This window comes from Bison bison, unplaced genomic scaffold (genome assembly GCF_000754665.1).
Source record: "Bison bison bison isolate TAMUID 2011002044 unplaced genomic scaffold, Bison_UMD1.0 scf7180017864133, whole genome shotgun sequence".
NCBI lineage: Eukaryota > Metazoa > Chordata > Mammalia > Artiodactyla > Bovidae > Bison > Bison bison.
Window position 1 is genome coordinate 43,355 of NW_011494705.1, and position 18,202 is coordinate 61,556.

Here is an 18,202-nt window from a genome sequence, read left to right on the forward strand (position 1 = left end):
AAGCTAAAACCCATTTGCATTTCTCTGATAATGAGTGATGTTGAGCATCTTTTCATGTGTTTGTTAGCCCTCTGTACGTCTTCTTTGGAGAATACCACAAATGAGCCCTCCTGTCTACCTGGTAATACATTTTTTCATATCTTCTATGTACTTATAATCCCACAGAATGCTTATTTGAATTATGTTCACAATAATAGTAAATAGGTATCAAATGTGTGTTTAGGTACGCATTCTCTGAGAGAAGTATATGGGTTTTAGCTTGGTGTGGGGGCTGTTGAAAAGTAAGTTGTCTAGGTAACTTTCTTGCATATTTCCTGGAACAGATCTTTCATTTGAATTCTTCTAATTGCTTTGATAAAACTTGTTACTTTGTATATGTTAATGTTGAGGTTTTGGATAATTGGAGGTAGTATGATTATTACATTTATTTAATTAGTGCTTATTTTTATATAATTGTGAAAAATTAGCAAATTTTAAAATATTTTGTTTTAATAAAAGGCTGAAAAACAGTCAGCTAAACTACAGGCTGAACGCTTGGAAAAAGAGCTACAATCAAGCAATGAACAAAACACTGCGTTAACTAGTAAATTGCATAAAGCCGAACGGGAAGTAAATACATTGGCCAGTAAAGTAAGTTGTCCTCAGTATCTGCTTTATTCTTTAAAATGCTTGAGACTGTATAATGACAAAGGAATTTTGTGTTTAAGTAGCTTACTTTTCTATGTTGAAGTCTCTTTTTTGGTCTTATTCTACCTTCTAAATACATGTCGAATTTGACCGTTCTAACTGCCTTTTATTGTGACCATTCTAGTCTAGTTTTTAGATTAGCCTCCTGACTTGGTCTCTTCACTCTACCCTGTCAGAGCTTTGTGTGATCTGGCCTCTGCAGTCTTTCCCCAGTCCTCATAGTCCCTTTTCCCTCCTGTTCACTTTGCTCTAGCCTCACTGGTCTTCTCACTCTTCTTTGATCAGGCTTCTACCTCAGGGCCTTTGTGCTTGCCTACCTTGCATGATCTTCCTTCACGTATGTATATTGCTTCTTCCTCACCTATTTCTGATGTTGCCTTATCAGAGAGGACTTTTGTTTCTTCACTTAGTGAAATACCATCTTCCCTCTATCCTCCACCTTACTCTCTGTCTTTTTTATCTGCTTTATTTTCCTTTATATGTCTTAACGCCATGTGATAAATTTGTTTATTTTTGTCTTTTATATCCCTTTTCCTTCAATCAAATATAAGCTCCAGGAGAACCAGGATGTTGCTTCTGTTACTGTTAGATCTTAGCTCCTGGAACAGTGCTGGCACACAGTAGACACTCAATTAATATTTGTTAAATGACTGAATCAGCAGCATGATCTGCATTTTTTTAAAGAATATAGTGGTTTGAGCATCTTTAATATACAGTATTCTCAGAAATTTAGATGTTTTTTCCTCCCTCAAAGGCAGTATATATATATGCTATGTTATGCTAAGTCACTTTAGTCGTGTCCGACTCTGTGCAACCCCATAGACAGCAGCCACCAGGCTCCCCCGTCCCTGGGATTCTCCAGGCAAGAACCTTGGAGTGGGTTGCCATTTCCTTCTCCAATGCATGGAAGTGAAAAGTGAAAGTGAAGTCGCTCAATCGTATCCGACTCCTAGCGACCCCATGGACTGCAGCCTACCAGGCTCCTCCGTGCATGGGATTTTCCAGGCTCCAGTAACCAGAAGTAGGATACCAATGATGAAAGTACTTTATAGAATACTGTAGTGAATATCAGCACTGGGGGGAGTCCGACATTCAAATTACATTTCTTCCCCTTACTAGCTGTGTGATCTTGGGCAATTTACTTTCTCTATGAAGACTTTAGCATTTTCTTTTATGAAAGAAGACTAATACTTTATAGAGTGTGGCAGAGATTAAATGAGATATTCTGCACTTAGATATAAAGCACTTAGCATAAGACTAATATATAATCACCTGAATATACCTATATTAGTAGTACTTGGGGCAGCTCTAAGAACTTGAAAATAAAACTGATTTCTGTCAATGAGATCATGTATTATATTTCTATTAGAGTAATGTAAAATCATCTTAAAAAAAGTTTCTAGACCATAGGGAACTTACCATAGTCTGGTAGAAATATGTGGACTTATCTAGAGAAGTAATGTATTCATCATAAATTCCTTGTCCAGAGTCAAACAGTGTTTATGACAGAAGAAAGAGAGAGTTTTAGTTGGCAGAGTGTGAGTATTCTGGTCCCACTGAAGAGATTATTCTTACTGTGGAAAGGAATACCTCAATCTGTTTTAAGTTGTGGCTATGAAATAATCAATTCCTCCCATTCCTTTGGTTCTGATTGCATTATCCTAAGCAGCTTTCTCTGAAATTTTTGGTACAGGGAGAGAATGCACTGGTCCTTCAGGGTTAGAATATTCTAGTTTCCATTACAGTTTTTTTTTCATGATTAATAAACTGACTTTCTGGTTTTATAGATCACTTTTTGTAAACTTCAGTAGTGTGAACTTTGTAAACTTTAGTAATCTCTCTCTGACCTTGAGAGTTGTCTTTAAGTGTAGTGACAAAATTGGATTTCTGTGTCTGAAAGGCCAAAGCCATAATATTAGATATATTAGATGCCATCCTTGGAAGATAGTCTACCCAGTTTTTTCTGTGGCAAATACATATATTTTCCACTTTCAGACTTATTAACATACATTGCTAAGAGTTGCCTGTTTTGTTAAAGGCACATTTGCATTATTTTGCATATAAATGGTCTATTAGAAACCACCCATCAACTTTAGACAAATCAAGTTTTCATTTGAGATCTTGCATTATAAAAATATTTTGTTGGAAGGATAAATTTTAAAATAATGTTTTAAGCATTGTCACAGTTTTCTTTGCAACTTGAAATTTTCATCAACATTTTGTAGTTCTCACAAATGATTGCTTGCAATGCAAAGGAACACCTGGGGTGTTTTTGTCTAAATTATTCAGATTTGTAAATGTTTGTTAGGTTTTGAACAGTTATGTCACGTAACTATCAATGTCTTGGATTAAAAAGTATTACCAAAAAAAAAGTATTACCAAAGATGGCCTAAAAATAATGACCTTAAACATATTTTATATTCAGTTAGATAAATTCTTCTGTTACCTCTTGAGGTGTTTGAGCTTTAGGACTCCAATAAAATGTATAGTTTTAAGGAAGTCATCCCACAGAGTTATCCTTATTATGTAAGTTAGTAAAGTCATTCCATCTCTGACCTTTGAAAAAGATCAGAGTTTGAATACTGTCTCTTTGGAATTTACTTGAAGAGCTTCTTGAGTAATACATTTTTTCAACTATATTTGAATTTCTTGCTTACGCATATTGTTTTCTTGTGTGTGTTTGTGTAATTTAACAGATTCTGAACCCTTATAAAATGCCTGTTCTTGCTACTTTGTTATACTTCTTAAAGTTTTATTAATACTAGCTAATATTCTCTGAATATTAATACTTCTCTTGTGTCAAAAGCATAAAGCAAATTCACAAAGACTAGAATCTACATGGAAAACACATTGTGGAAAAAACAAACAGGGTAGCTTGGCCCTGGGAAGTTAAGAAGACTGTAAATCTTTTCAAATTATGTGCGACATTTTAACTTGTACATTTTATTTAAGAAAAGATTCCTGGTTTTCCTAGAGTTTTTGGTGTTTGAGTACAAAAGTTAAAAACTAGGAATCTAGAGGCAGAAAGAAACTATTATACCCATTTGGGATTTGGTTCATATTACTCATAGAAAGTACTTTTATTTGTCATAACTCAGTAATTAATATTCATACAAGTTTTTCCATTTTTAATAAAATAATTCCTTTTAATATCTTTTAGGAAGTTAATTAACTGTTAGTATAAGTGCAGTCATTTTACGATTTTAGAAATATGGCACTAAAGGAAAACAAACTCATCAGGGTCCTTAGATAAATTTGAATGCCTGTTGCTTGGGCATATACCACTAGTTTAATAATAGTAGTAGTCTGAGGATAACTTCATGTCTGATGTTGAAACTGAAATTCCAATACTTTGGCCACCTGATGCAAAGAGCTGACTCATTTGAAAAGACCCTGATACTGGGAAAGATGGAGGGCAGGAGGAGAAGGGGATGACAGAGGATGAGATGGCTGGATGGCATTGTTGCAGGAAGGGGGATCCCTTCCAGGGCCTGAAACTGGGCTCTTGTCTAACACTCGGAAAAGAATTCTCCGAGGAGATACGTGCTGACAAAGCAAGAGATTTTATTGGGAAGGGCACCCGGGTAGAGAGCAGTAGGGTCTCTACTACTGTTGTCTCTCCAGGAAAACAGCTCTGCCCCGCGTGGCTCGCCGGGTTTTATGGTGATGGGATTAGTTTTCGGTGATCTTTGGCCAATCACTCTCATTTAGTCTTTCCTGGTGGCGCACGCATTGCTCAGCCAAGATGGATGCTAGCGAGAGGGATTCTGGGAAGTGGCCGGACTCCGGTGTCTCCTTTCGACCTTTCGCGAACTCTTCCGGTTGGTGGTGGCTTTTTAGTTCCCTATTCCTTATCAGGATCTCCTGTCATAAAACAACTCATGCAAATGGTTACTATGGTGCCTGGCCAGGGTGAGCGGTTTCAATCAGTCTGCTTCCCCTAACAGCATCACTGACTCAATGGACATGGGTTTGGGTGGACTCCGGGAGTTGGTCATGGGACAGGGAGGCCTGGCGTGCTGTGGTTCATGGGGTTGCAAAGAGTCGGACATGACTGAGCGACTGAACTGTTTATTTAGTTTCATTGATTATAAATTTAATTGAAAAATATTTTCTTATTTCAGTAAATCTGAATGAATTAAAAATAATTTTATATATTTTGTAGTTCTCATTGAAATGAAAGATTCTGCAAAATAACATGGCTCTGATTTTCTACCTCATCTATAAAGCAGCTACAGTGTGGTTTGCTAATGAACTGTATGTCATTCTTAACCTTCTGCAGTTAGTGTATAATAGCAGGTTATGATTACATTTGTCATACATTATAGCTGTATTTATATTTTAAAGCATTTATGAATTCTATCATGAAATTATAAAAACTCAATCTATAGCAAGTTTGAATTTTAAAATGAATATAATTTTTTAGCTGCTCTGAAAGCATTTAGAGCTTTGTAAATATTGTTCTTTGAGACTTGCTTTCATAGAAAAGAACTTCAGGAAGATTTAAAAATGCAAATCTCATGTCAGCACAAGGTATTCATTTTGTGTAGTACCATTTGCAAATCTGTGGGTTAATTTGGAGGGTTATGTCTTAGTGTGATCTTAGCAGTACAAAGGCAGCACAGTACTTTCTTAATTTGTTTCTTTTCAAAGTGAAGATTTTGCACGAAACCCTGTTACAGTTCCAAGACCTTTCATAGACGGAGTCTTTTCCAGTAAGATACTTCTGTTTCTCATCTTTGCCCTCTTTGGCTCTGGGACCTCTTCCTGATTTATTTCAAACTCCCTTCTCTAGTTTTTATAGACTTTTATTGCACTCAAGTAACCTATCCTTTATGCTTCTATTACCACCGTCTTATATTTTACATATTTGCCTTTCTATAGTTGTGATTTTTCTCCTCTTATTTAATAGTTTTATACAATAGTATAATATGTGAGAATGCAGACTTATCTAACCTTTATGTCTATATGGTTAAATCCTCAATATAGTACTGTACCTAATTTTGGAAAACACCTCACCAAAGGGCAGGGATATGGAAACTTAGAGAGTAGTGCAGATGATTAGAGAGACAAAACTTTCTTCTTTGCTGCTGTATCCCCAGGCTTCTCAGACAGTGCTTGGGCACATAATAGGCACTCAAGAAATATTTATTGAATAAACAAAGCAATACTACTTATGAACTATAATCATTCAGCTTTCAAAAGGAATGTCTCAGAGAAAAAGCTGTGTTGGTTAACTGTATAGAAAATATTAGTTACATTGACCTTGGGTCTTTAAAAGAATCAGATTTTGGCAGTAAAGGTTTAAATTAGATTTATACATTTTGTACTTGTTTAACCTACTAACCAACCGCACACACACATGCACACACAATTTAGTCACTGGATTCAGTAGATGATTCTTTCTTGTCCACTTTGTCAGTCCTTTGCCTCATAATTGGTTCATTTCTTTTCAGCTTCTTGATCCAACACACTTCGAGTTAACTTTCTGAAATACAGTTGCTTATATCATCTTTAACAGCTAACAGGATAAACAGTCCTTTTGTGTGGCATATAGGTTTATTCCCTGACAGATTTACACCTTCTTATGTTGTATCTGTAACAAGTTGGTTGTTGTTTTCCGAGCAGACTGTTGATATTCTACTTTTATAATACTTTATATGCTGTGTCTTATACCTAAAATGCCTTCTTGTTACCAGCACTCTTTTTTGGAAGAAGACATCAATATTTCTTCCCTGAAGATGTTTCAGTCATTGACTGTTAGATTTTAGGTACTTGCAGTTAAACTTTTAAAGACCAGATTAAGCCAGATGACCCCACCCAGCTATTTAAAGAAGCGACTCAGTTCTCTTAGAAGCAGACTGTTTCCTCAGTGCCAACTACTGTTCTAGGCACTGAAGCATCTTCCCTCCTGGAAGTTGCTTCACTCTGTACTCTGCTACCAAAGGTTTCCCTCCTTTCTCCTAATGTTTTTGGGTTAGCACTTAGTGGCAAGAAAATGACCAATAGTAATTTCAATTTCTGATTATCAACAGGTAAAGGAGCTTAAGCATTCAAACAAACTAGAAATAACAGACATCAAACTGGAGGCAGCAAGAGCTAAGAGTGAGCTAGAAAGAGAAAGGAATAAAATTCAAAGTGAACTGGATGGTAATATATGATTTCCCATGCTTTTTACTGTTACTGTCACATATAAATTCAGATTACTAAAATAGATCAAACTGAATTTTTATTTCCAATTTTAAGCTTAATTGAATTTTAATTTTAGAGCACATATGTATTGTTTGTGTGTCAAATGTTCATTCTGTGATGTAACTTAAAAAATCAATCTTAAGGTTATATCATAGTTATTTGATTAATACATAAATTAAGTAAAACTTTATGGATAGGATTCCATACTTCCAGGGTTTATAACTTAAAATCTCTTTAGATCATGTGATTATTAGTCTCAGATCATTTTAATTCTAAAGAATATAAGGAACAAAGGTGGGTTTCAGGTCCAATTTTTAAGTCAAAATTTTTTTTTTTAGGTAGATGCTAGGCCAGTTGTTGGGTCTAGTTCAATCTTAGCTTATTTTTAAACTCCAGTTTAGCTGTAGAATGTCCTTATCATTAAGATTTCTCAGAATTTATATTGTTCCTGACTTAAGTATTGAAATAAGCTGCCTGGACCTGCAGCTGTCATCAAATTGGTCTTTAGTTGAACTAGACTCCAGTTTCAGACAGAGCTTATGATGAATGACTGTTTTCATTATTCATTTCTGCTTGATGTTGACTCATGGATTTTCAAAGTGTTAGGGAGCAAATTTTCTTTGGAACTTAGAGTTTGAGAGCCAGCTTTGCATTTTTTTAAACTTTGAGTTAGATATGAATTTGTTTTAATCATCCCATATACAAAATACTTGTCATTTCATTACAAGGAAAATTTGTGAATTCATTGGACACACTTGAAAGCTTCCAATTTATATTAGAAATCTAACAGTTCTAATAGGTTTTAATTTTATTCACTCTGCTTCCCAGCTAGCTTTCTGTGGATTTAGATTACAGACCCTTTTAGAAGTATTTAAACCTCTTTTGATATTACCCAGGTCGATGTCCCCAGCTCTCAAGATCCAAATGAGTAAATGTATATACCGTTTATTAAGTTTTTTTTGTGTGCATGCTTAATAAAATGACAAATGGAGTCTGAGTGGTAGTCTTTTTCATTAAGAAAAACTTGTCAACAAATGTAAACATCTTTGAGATATGTATTTGGAGAGACTTTGTGTTCTTTTGTCTTACTGACTTATGAATATTTGGTCTTAATTACAATTTTTCTTTTTAATAACATTGAATATAGTAGAGTGTTCTTCTTTAAAAAATACTAGGATTACAGTCAGACAATGAAATTCTCAAATCAGCTGTTGAACACCACAAGGCGCTCTTAGTAGAAAAGGACCGTGAATTAATACGTAAAGTACAAGCTGCCAAAGAAGAAGGTTATCAAAAACTTTTGGAATTACAAGATGAAAAGTAAGTAATTACCTTATTTTGTTGGTTAAATCTCCTTGCAGATGAAAACATTATCCTGTCATATCATGCTTATTGTAGTTCTTGTAATATAATTATCATTTGTTGTTTTAGGCTAGAACTTGAGAGCAGATTAGCGGATTTAGAGAAAATGAAAGTGGAACATGATGTCTGCAGGCAGTCTGAAAAGGATCAGTGTGAAGAGAAATTGCGAGCTTCACAGATGGCAGAAGAGTCGGCCAGAAGGGAACTACAGAGTATTAGGTTATATACACACATATTTTTTAAACTTTATTTTGAAATAATTTCATAGCTAACAAAACATTGTAAAACTAGTACAGAGTATTCCCATGTAATCTTTGCCCAGATATCTTATGTATTTGAATTATTTTGATACCTTTGTTGAAAATCAGTTGACCTTATATATGTGTGTGTCTGTGTTCTGCTCTGTTCTGTTTCATTGATCTGTATGTCTGTCTTGACACCAATATCACTCTCTTGATTACTGTAGGTTCATAGAAGTTTCATTCAGGTAGTGCATATCTTCTACCTTGTTCTTTTTGTGCAAGATTGTTTTGGCTTCCCTGGGTCCTTTGCCTTTCTACATAAATTTGAAAATCAGTTTATCACAAAGGCTTGTTACGATTTTGATTGGCATTGCATTGAATCTGTAGCTCAGTTTAAGAAGAGTTGTCATCTCACGGTCTGTCCAGTCAATGAATATGGCCTGTCTCTCCATCTACTGTATTTGTGTTCTAAGTTGCTTCAATTGTGTCCAACTCTTTGTGGCCCCATGGACTGTAGCCCGCCAGGCTCCTCTGTCCATGGAATTTCTCAGGCGAGAATACTCGTGTGAGTTGCCATTCCCTTCTCCAGGGGATCTTCTCAACCCAGGGGGACAAGAACCCCACATCTCTTGTGTCTCGACCCAGGGGGACAAGAACCCCACATCTCTTGTGTCTCCTGCATTGGGAGGCGGCTTCTTTACTACTAGTGCCACCAGGGAAGCCCAAAGGACACTGGACTGGGAGTCAGAAGTTTTTTGTTCAGCAAACATTTGTTGAGCATATACTGTGTACCAAGCTCAATTCTAGATACTGGGCGTTCAGGAGAATCAGATAACTAAGACACACTCTCTATCCTGAAAGGGACAAGTTCAATACCTGTAGTGGGGTGATATTGAGATGGGAATGATAAGTGGGAGGATGAATATAACCAGGGTACAAGTCCTGGTTTAGGCCTACAGTTTTCTTTTCAGCTTTTGGATCAGTGCCTGGCACTGTGCTTGTATGCATGCTTAGTCACTCAGTTGTGTCCAGCCCTTTGCAGTCCTTTGGACTGTAGCCTACCTGGCTCCTTTGTCCATGGGATTTCCCAGGCAAGAATACTGGAGTGGGTTAACCATTTCCTTCTCCAGGGGATTTTCTCTACCCAGGAATCAAACCTGTGTCTCCCACATTACAGGCAGATTCTTTACCACTGATTCTACTCTGAAAACATTTATATTTTATTTGGGTCATCTTTAATTATTGTCATCAAAGTTTTGTAGTGTTCATTGTATATATCAAGCTCATATTGTATTAATTTTAATTCTAAGCATTTTTATGTGATTATAAACAGTTATTTAAAAAATTTTTTTACTTCCTAATTGTTTATTGCTAACATCCACGGTCTCCTGCATTGCAGGCAGATTCTTTACCAACTGAGCTATCAGGGAAGCCCCTCCAAAAAAGAAAACACACACATAGTTAGAAATATAGTTGACTTTTATGTGTTGTTCTTGAATTCTGTGACCTTACTAAAGTCGTGTATTTTGTACTAGCTGCTTTGTGGGTTCCTAGTTTTCTAACATCATGTTTTATACTTTGTACTTTCTTTTAGTTTATTTCTTAATTTTTTTGGTTATTTTTTGAGGTGGAAATTTACTTCACCTAATGTTCATTCTTTCATTTTTATTGGTAAAAGTGTCGTGCTGAGAATTTTCTTATTACTGCTTTAAATGTATCATAGAGATTATGTTATGTAGTGTTTTAATTATCATTATTTTTTAGAAATTCTCTAATTTTAATTTGCATCTTTTTACCTAGGGATTAACTGAAGATGTGTTAATAGAAGGTGTGGTTGTTTAATAGAAGGTGAAATGAATAGTTTTCAAGGGCTGCCATACATAACAAAATACCATAGACAGGGGTAGTTTAAACAATGGAAATTTATTTTCTTATAGTTCCGGAGGTTAGAAGCCTGAGATCTGTGTATTAGCAGGTTGAGTTTCCTCTGAGGCCTCTCTCCTTGGCTTGAGTGGTTGCATTCTTACTGTGCCCTCATGGGGCCTTTCCTCTGTGCTCACGTATCCCTGCTACCTCCTTCCTCCTCTTATAAGGACACCAGTCTTAGGATTAGGACCCACCCATATAACTGCATTTAACCTTTGTTACCTCTTTAAAGGCCTTGTCTCCAGTACAGTCACATATAAGTTACTGAAGCTTTTTAAATTTCCAGGTGATAGGCCTTATTTATTTATTGTTAAATTTTAGTTTTATTGCATTGTGATCAGAGAGTATTGTTTCTGTTAGTTCTGCTTTATCTGATGCTGCTAAGTTGCGTCAGTCGTGTCCGACTCTGCGCGACCCCATAGACGGCAGCCCACCAGGCTCCCCCGTCCCTGGGATTCTCCAGGCAAGAACACTGGAGTGGGTTGCCATTTCCTTCTCCAATGCATGAAAGTGAAAAGTGAAAGGGAAGTCGCTCAGTCGTGTCCAACTCTTAGCGACCCCATGGACTGTAGCCTACCAGGCTCCTCTGTCCATGGGATTCTCCAGGCAAGAGTACTGGAGTGGGGGTGTCATTGCCTTCTCCGTTTCTGCTTTATAGGACATACTAATGTTTTCTTTGTGACCTAGTATAACAAGGCCAAGACTAGTGTAAAGCCAGTGAGGCAATCAGGGTTCGTGTTGACATTGGACTTGCAGGAAATCTGGACTGAGTCTCATTAATTTTTTTACCCTGGGCACCTCTCTTGCCTTATCCCAGTCTTAGACCTGTAATACAGGATCAATTTTGTGAGTGTTACATAAGGGCTAGTAAAGAAAGTGCTCAATTATAAGAGTATAAAATTTGATATATACATCCATAAGATATACCTTATTAACTGTGGTGGTTCTTCTCCATACTTTTATTTTTTGTTCATTTGTCTTGTACAAAGAGTTATATATTAAAGTCTCCTATTGTTTAATGTGCTTCTATCTATGACTCCTTACATTTCTTGTAATTTTTTTGCTTCATAGGTGATTGCTATATTATTTGGTATATAGATAACTATAACAGTTACACTTATGAATTGTGGCTGTTAGCACTTTCTTTTTGTCTTTTTTTTTTTGGCTTGAATTTCACTTTGATATTATTATTACTCCTGTTTTCTTATTGCTTCCATTTGCCTGGTGTACTTACTGTTAGTCTGTCTGTTTAAATGTGTCTTTTATGTGTAGCATACATAAGCAGCTGGGTCTTGCTTTGTATCCAAACTAGAGACCTTTTTGTTTTAATGGATGAGTTAAGCCTGTTCACATGCAGTGAGCACACATGCAGGAGGAGCATAAGAGATCGCCTGTTGAGATTTAGAATTATCTTCCTCTTTTTCGTTAGAGGTATTTTGAAGTTTGGGCATTTTCTGTCTTCCATTTATGTGAAAGATGTGATTTTGTCTGGCTTTATTTGATCTTGGTTTTCTGTATTTTTGTAGGACGTGTGTGTGTGTGTGTGTGTGTGTGTGTGTGTGTATAAAACATAGAACTAGGCATTTACTGTTATCTTTTGCTACCTGGAAGTCCCCTATATCTGCTTTTTTAAAAATTCTAAAATCTTAATGACTTTCTAATTATATAGATTACAGTTGAGAGGTTTTTTTTTTTTTTTTAATCATGTTCATTAAGCTGTAGGTTATGTTTTGGAACACAGTTTTTAATTTTCATTACCCAGGAATCACCTCAGGCAAAGATATATGTATTATTTACAAATGTCAGGTTTTATGAGCTATTAATTTAAATGTTAGCTACGACAATTCTAGGATCATAAATCTGTTACGGATTTTGAGAGCCAGTCTTATGCTACTCTTTGCTTTTAGGTGGGTACATATTTTTTTAATGAATCAGGACAGTTTGGCTCTTTTTTAAATCTCTTCTTGATAGTCTCCAGAAAGGAGAGAGAGGGGCCCGCCCTCACCCCAGAAACCTCACTCTAATGTTTTATCTTATTATGGTCCCACCGTTTGGCCAATTAGAATCCTTTCTGTTAGAATTTAAGCCTGTTTCTCCTGGTTTGGGCTTCTGTTGCTATAGTGATAAAATGTGCAGCAATCATCACTTGAAGACAATAATGAACTTGACCCTTATTTTTTTATGCTATATAAAGCAGCTTTCATTCCTGTATTTTTAAAATATAAATGATTTTATATTAGCCACTTTGATCATTTTTTGATTCCTCTTCAGTTTCTCCAGGCCATTTATAATGTCTGATGGACCCTAATTTATTAAAATAAGGACCTAGTAACCAACTTAAAATGTATTTATTAGCAGAAGGGTTAATTCACAAAATTTGTACGTTTTTTAATGGTCAATAATTGTGTTTTTCCCGTGGCAATTCTGGTCTTCTGATTTATTAAGTCTAGCTATATCAACCAGGTCTATTTTGACCAGTTAATAAAACAATCATCATTGTGACTTGTCTTACATAGAATTTGTGGTAGGTCAGAAAGAGACTACCTGTGGAGAAAAAGGTTTTGCTAGGGTTATGAAAAGTCTAAAGCATATAAAGCAGAAGTATCCATTTATTTACAAAGTGGGGTTAATCACTTTGGCAGATGCTTTAAACTATTAAGTACATTCCAGTCTCTTGTCTTCATTAACATGGTTTCTTCATCACTGGCCTAAATAATAAAATGATTATTCTAGTTAGTATTCTGTATTTCAAAAGGCTTCCCCCCTCACAAGTTTGTAAAATTTATAAAGTTACCTGTAAATTAAAAACATGTTAAAATTACACAATTTTAAATAAGATCACATACCCAGCCAACTTTTGGTTATGGCAGTAACCCAGCTTCAGCTAACTCAGGCATAACAAAAAGTGGTGGCAGGGTTGGGGGGTGGTACTTTATTGGCTGATATATATTTGGACAGGACAGGGATTGTGCTGGTCTCACGGACAGCTGGATCCAGGAACTCAAATGTGCCAGATGAGAGTGACTTCTTCCCTCCTTTCCCTGCCTCCTCTCTTCTTTCCTAACTCCTGTATCTGCTGCTCTTCTACTGCTTTCTCTGTGAGGACAAGACTGTCTTTTGAGATCAGAGGCAGAGTTCTCACTTGATGATTCAAATTAGGAAAATCTGGAAAGACTTTGTGTATGGTTCATATGCCTGTCCCTGGGCCCACCACTGTGGCCAGAGGGATAGGGCACTCTGACTCTGCTGAAGTTTTATTGCCTGTTTCTGAGTGCATGGGCATGGTGGTGGTATGTAGAGGGAGAGGTGGTAAAGTGCAATTTGTCACCACAAGTGGGAAGAGGTGTCTTAGAGAAATAGCATCAGTTAATAAACTGAAAGAAAGAGAACTTGATCATTTAAAATTTTTGCAGTTTAAAGCCAGAGCTGTATTTTTCTGTTTGTGGCTTTCTAATTTTTTCTTAAGTGTTTTAGAAACATTTAAAAAAACTCTCTCCTAATATATATTCCTTTCTACTTATTATACTGTATCTTGAGATGAATTATCTGTTGCATATCATCTTAGTAGGGAGCAGGAGACTTAGACTTGGCCAGGTGAACAAGTTCTTTTACAGAATTTGAACAGCAAAATAAGGGATGGAAAAATATGTGGCAGCTTTTGACAGACCAGACAGTTTGTGTGACATGTCCTTCCTTGTAATTCAGGCCAATTACTCTAGCCTGGTTCTGGCTCTCTAGTTCCCTGTCTATTCATAGAGTCTCATGTATCTTTCCAGGAAGGTCCTTTTTTCTTTACTAATAATGACCAGAGACGATTTCCATCACTCAGGGCAAGAACCTTGGCTTTCATGAAAAACTGCCTTTCTCAAAAAACTGATTCTAAGGATCTTAGACAATAGAGAAATCACAAATACAACTTCTGTGTGGTAATTGAGACTGACATCAAATGAAGCCAAGAGTTTAAAGTCTAGTTTCTCAGTCATAATAGCCACATTTCAAATGTACGTAGCCACAGGTAGCTAGGAACTATCATATTGGATGTGCAAATTATAGAACATTTCCATCATTAAAGAAAGCTATCAGACAGTGCTGTTGGACTGTAAGTTCCTTAAAGACGGGATTTTGTCTGTTATTCTCCGGTGTATCTGCAACACTTAGGACTGGGTTCTGCGTTTGTAGGTACTCAGTAAATAGTTAACTGAATGTTGAAATGACATACATCAGCTGCGTGTCATAGAAAACGTAGGCAGTAGTCAGTACAAGAGAACTTTGAAGAGAACTTAGAACAGCTCCATCTCACTGTTACTCCAAGTGTTTCCCACTGAACTTCTCTGCAGCTGCATACTCTGTTTGTACTTTGGTCTTCCAGTCTGCTTACTTTCAAATATAGTTTCTTTCATAATTACTTTCAAAGTGTAAAGCACTTGATCTCATAGTTTCTCATTTCTCAACTTACCCTTTACCTTTCAACTTCTCCCCATCAGTAATCCATTAACAATTTTTGCTGTAGCCTCTGAAATGTGTCCCATTACCAATAAAATTTTTTTATAGTCTCTACATTTTTAAAACACCCCCCTCACTGATAACTTTGTCCTGATGGTATATTGCCTGGCAGCATTTTTAAGTAGAAATTATTTCTCCATCCTGTCTCCTACAACTAGGGACCAAGAAGAGAAATCACTGTTTGTGAATCCCATTCTTGCTTTCAGACCATTGTTTGAGTCAGTTCGGTTCAGTTCCTCAGTGGTGTCCGACTCTTTGCGACCCCATGGACTGCAGCACACCAGGCTTTCCTGTCCATCACCGACTCTCAGAGCTTTCTCAAACTTATGTCCACTGAGTCGATGATGCCATCCAACCATCTCATCCCCTGTCGTCCCCTTCTCCTGCCCTCAATCTTTCCCAGCATCAGGGTTTTTTCCAGTGAGTCAGTTCTTCACATCAGGTAGAGTTTCAGCTTCAACATCAGTCCTTCCAGTGAATATTCAGGACTGACTTTCTTTAGGATTGACTGGTTTGATGTCCTTGCAGTCCAAGGGACTCTCAAGAGTCTTCTCCAGCACCACAGTTCAAAGCATCAATTCTTTGGCACTCAGCTTTCTGGCTGTGCTGGTAAAGAATCCGCCTACAATTGTTTGACTAACTTTGGTTAAAATGGCCTTTCCTTTGATGTTGCTTGCATCTATCTCATGCCTGTCTTTTTTTCTACCAGTTACTGACATACAGAATATTCCCCAATGGTCCCTGAGGACTTTCACTTCTGTTTCAGGTTTTCTCTATTTTCTGTCCTTTCCCATCATTCTTACTGATCATACTATTCATATTCTTGACTCTTCTAACACCTTAGCCATTTGTTTATTTTATCTCAATTCTGGCATTCTTCATCTGTATTCTAAGCCCTTTCACTTAGCCGTGGTTTGGAGACCTTGTCATCTCCTAGAGCCAGTCATTTCAGACACTTATTTTTTTTTTTCCTCTTTCCACCCCATTTTCACTGAAGATAATGAAACTGATAGTTCTTGTACTTTAAAAAAAACAATTCCTCCTGTCTCTTAGACTGGTTCCCCTGCTGCCATTCAGCTTGGAAACTGTGTCCACTGTCCCACCATGCTCTTACTTGTACCTGAGCAAAGGATCCTGGATATGAACTTTTTCCACTTCCTACTATCTGAGAATTCCTGTATCTTTATCCATCCCCTCCTCCCTTTCTATTAAGATTCTTTTTTCCCTTTATATCCAAAGTAAGTAGTACTTTTCATCCCACCCCTTTATTTCCTCTGGAGTCTTGCTTTGGCAGTTACCCTCTTCTTCACCTCTACCTTCTCCTCAGACTCAAAGGTTCAGTTCAGATTGCGTGATCCTTTTATGAAAACTAATTGTACTTTCTTCTATAGTTTGTACTTTTAAAACTTATTTTCTTTTGGCTTGTGATACCCTTTGACTATTCAAAACCTTCTAATCATCTTCAACACTTTTTCAAAATAATATCTACATGTTTTGAACTCTTACTGTTACTGAAATTTAAGACCATTGAATTTATCCCTGTTAAGGTTACTTTTTGTTAAATGTAAATATCCCTTAGAATCCCTAGCTATAATGATCTTAAATCAAGGACTAATTTTCTCCTTAAAGAAATAAAAATCTCCAACCAGTTGTGAATTCTAAGCCAGCATTGCTTCAGCAAAGTGAACTGAAGAGAATTATGTAGATCATCTTTTATAGTCTACCAAAGTGATATTCTTACCTCTTTCATGTTTAATGATTGTCAGATACTCTATCATTTTTTGGTTTATTTGGCTTCGAATTTTGTATGTAGGGCATTTTTGTTTCTCTTCATGTCTACATAATTTATTTAGAAAGCGTCATGAGAAACGCTGGGCTGGAAGAAGCACAAGCTAGAATCAAGATTGCCAGGAGAAATATCAATAACCTCAGATATGCAGATGACACCACCCTTATGGCAGAAAGTGAAGAAGAACTAAAGAGCCTCTTGATGAAAGTGAAAGTGGAGAGTGAAAAAGTTGGCTTAAAGCTCAACATTCAGAAAACTAAGATCATGGCATCTGGTCCCATCACTTCATGGGAAATAGATGGGGAAACAGTGGAAACAGTGTCAGACTTTATTTTTTGGGGCTCCAAAATCACTGCAGATGGTGATTGCACCCATGAAATTAAAAGATGTTTACTCCTTATGACCAACCTAGACAGCATATTCAAAAGCGGAGACATTACTTTGCCAACAAAGGTCTGGCTAGTCAAGGCTATGGTTTTTCCAGTGGTCATGTATGGCTGTGAGAGTTGGACTGTGAAGAAGGCTGAGCGCTGAAGAATTGATGCTTTTGAATTGTGGTGTTGGAGGAGACTCTTGAGAGTCCCTTGGACTTCAAGGAGATCCAACCAGTCCATTCTGAAGGAGATCAGCCCTGGGATTTCTTTGGAAGGAATGATGCTAAAGCTGAAACTCCAATACTTTGGCCACCTCATGGGAAGAGTTGACTCATTGGAAAAGATTCTCATTCTGGGAGGGATTGAGGGCAGGAGGATAAGGAGACGACAGAGGATAAGATGCTTGGATGGCATCACCGACTTGATGGACATGAGTTTGAATGAACTCCGGGAGTTGGTGATGGACAGGGAGGCCTGGCGTGCTGCGATTCATGGGGTCACAAAGAGTCGGACACGACTGAGCGACTGAATTGAACTGAACTGAATACTTTCATAACTGGGTCTTGTTTCTTAACTGATTTACCAGGTGTATCCAAAATCTTGACAAGAGCCAAGCTATATTTGAAGCCGCACTGTAACTCTGGACCTGAGAGAGGACCCACAGTGTTTTCTCCTCTATTATCATCTTCGTAGTTACGTAGAAAGAAACTTTTATTAACTCAGTAACCTAAAAGTGCCAAATTAATAACACCATAAACATTTAAGGGAAAAATGCACAGGTTTGAGAGCATTACGTATAGCTAGACTTACAGAATCAGAGTGTGACTAGTCCTGTCTAAGGAGCACAGGCAGAGCAAGACTGGCTCTCTTCCTTTAGAGCAATTGTTTCTGGCTTTGTATGTACCTATCTCAGAAGCAATGTATTTTATGGTTCGTCCATGTCATATTGTCCAACCAACTTGTGCATTTAAATATTTAATCCAAGATTTGAGTTGGTTCATTTAGTCCATCAGCAAATACTGAATCTTTATTAGTGTTTAAAGCACAACTCTAGGCCCTTGAGAATGTTGTCTTCCCAAGAAGCAGTTTTAATTAGGTTGAAAAGGCATGCTATTAATGCTAAACTA

The 18,202-nt window shown here is 36.9% G+C and overlaps 1 protein-coding gene across 1 annotated transcript in view; it reads left to right on the top strand.

The window, feature by feature from the left end:
- Positions 1-18,202, top strand: part of CEP83 (centrosomal protein 83kDa) — an 80,932-nt gene that overhangs the window by 33,611 nt on the left and 29,119 nt on the right. Inside the window, exons 6-9 of the mRNA XM_010839695.1 lie at positions 499-630; positions 6,723-6,837; positions 8,055-8,199; positions 8,311-8,460. Of these exons, the coding sequence (XP_010837997.1) occupies positions 499-630; positions 6,723-6,837; positions 8,055-8,199; positions 8,311-8,460 (542 nt within the window). The remainder of the gene's footprint in view (positions 1-498; positions 631-6,722; positions 6,838-8,054; positions 8,200-8,310; positions 8,461-18,202) is intronic.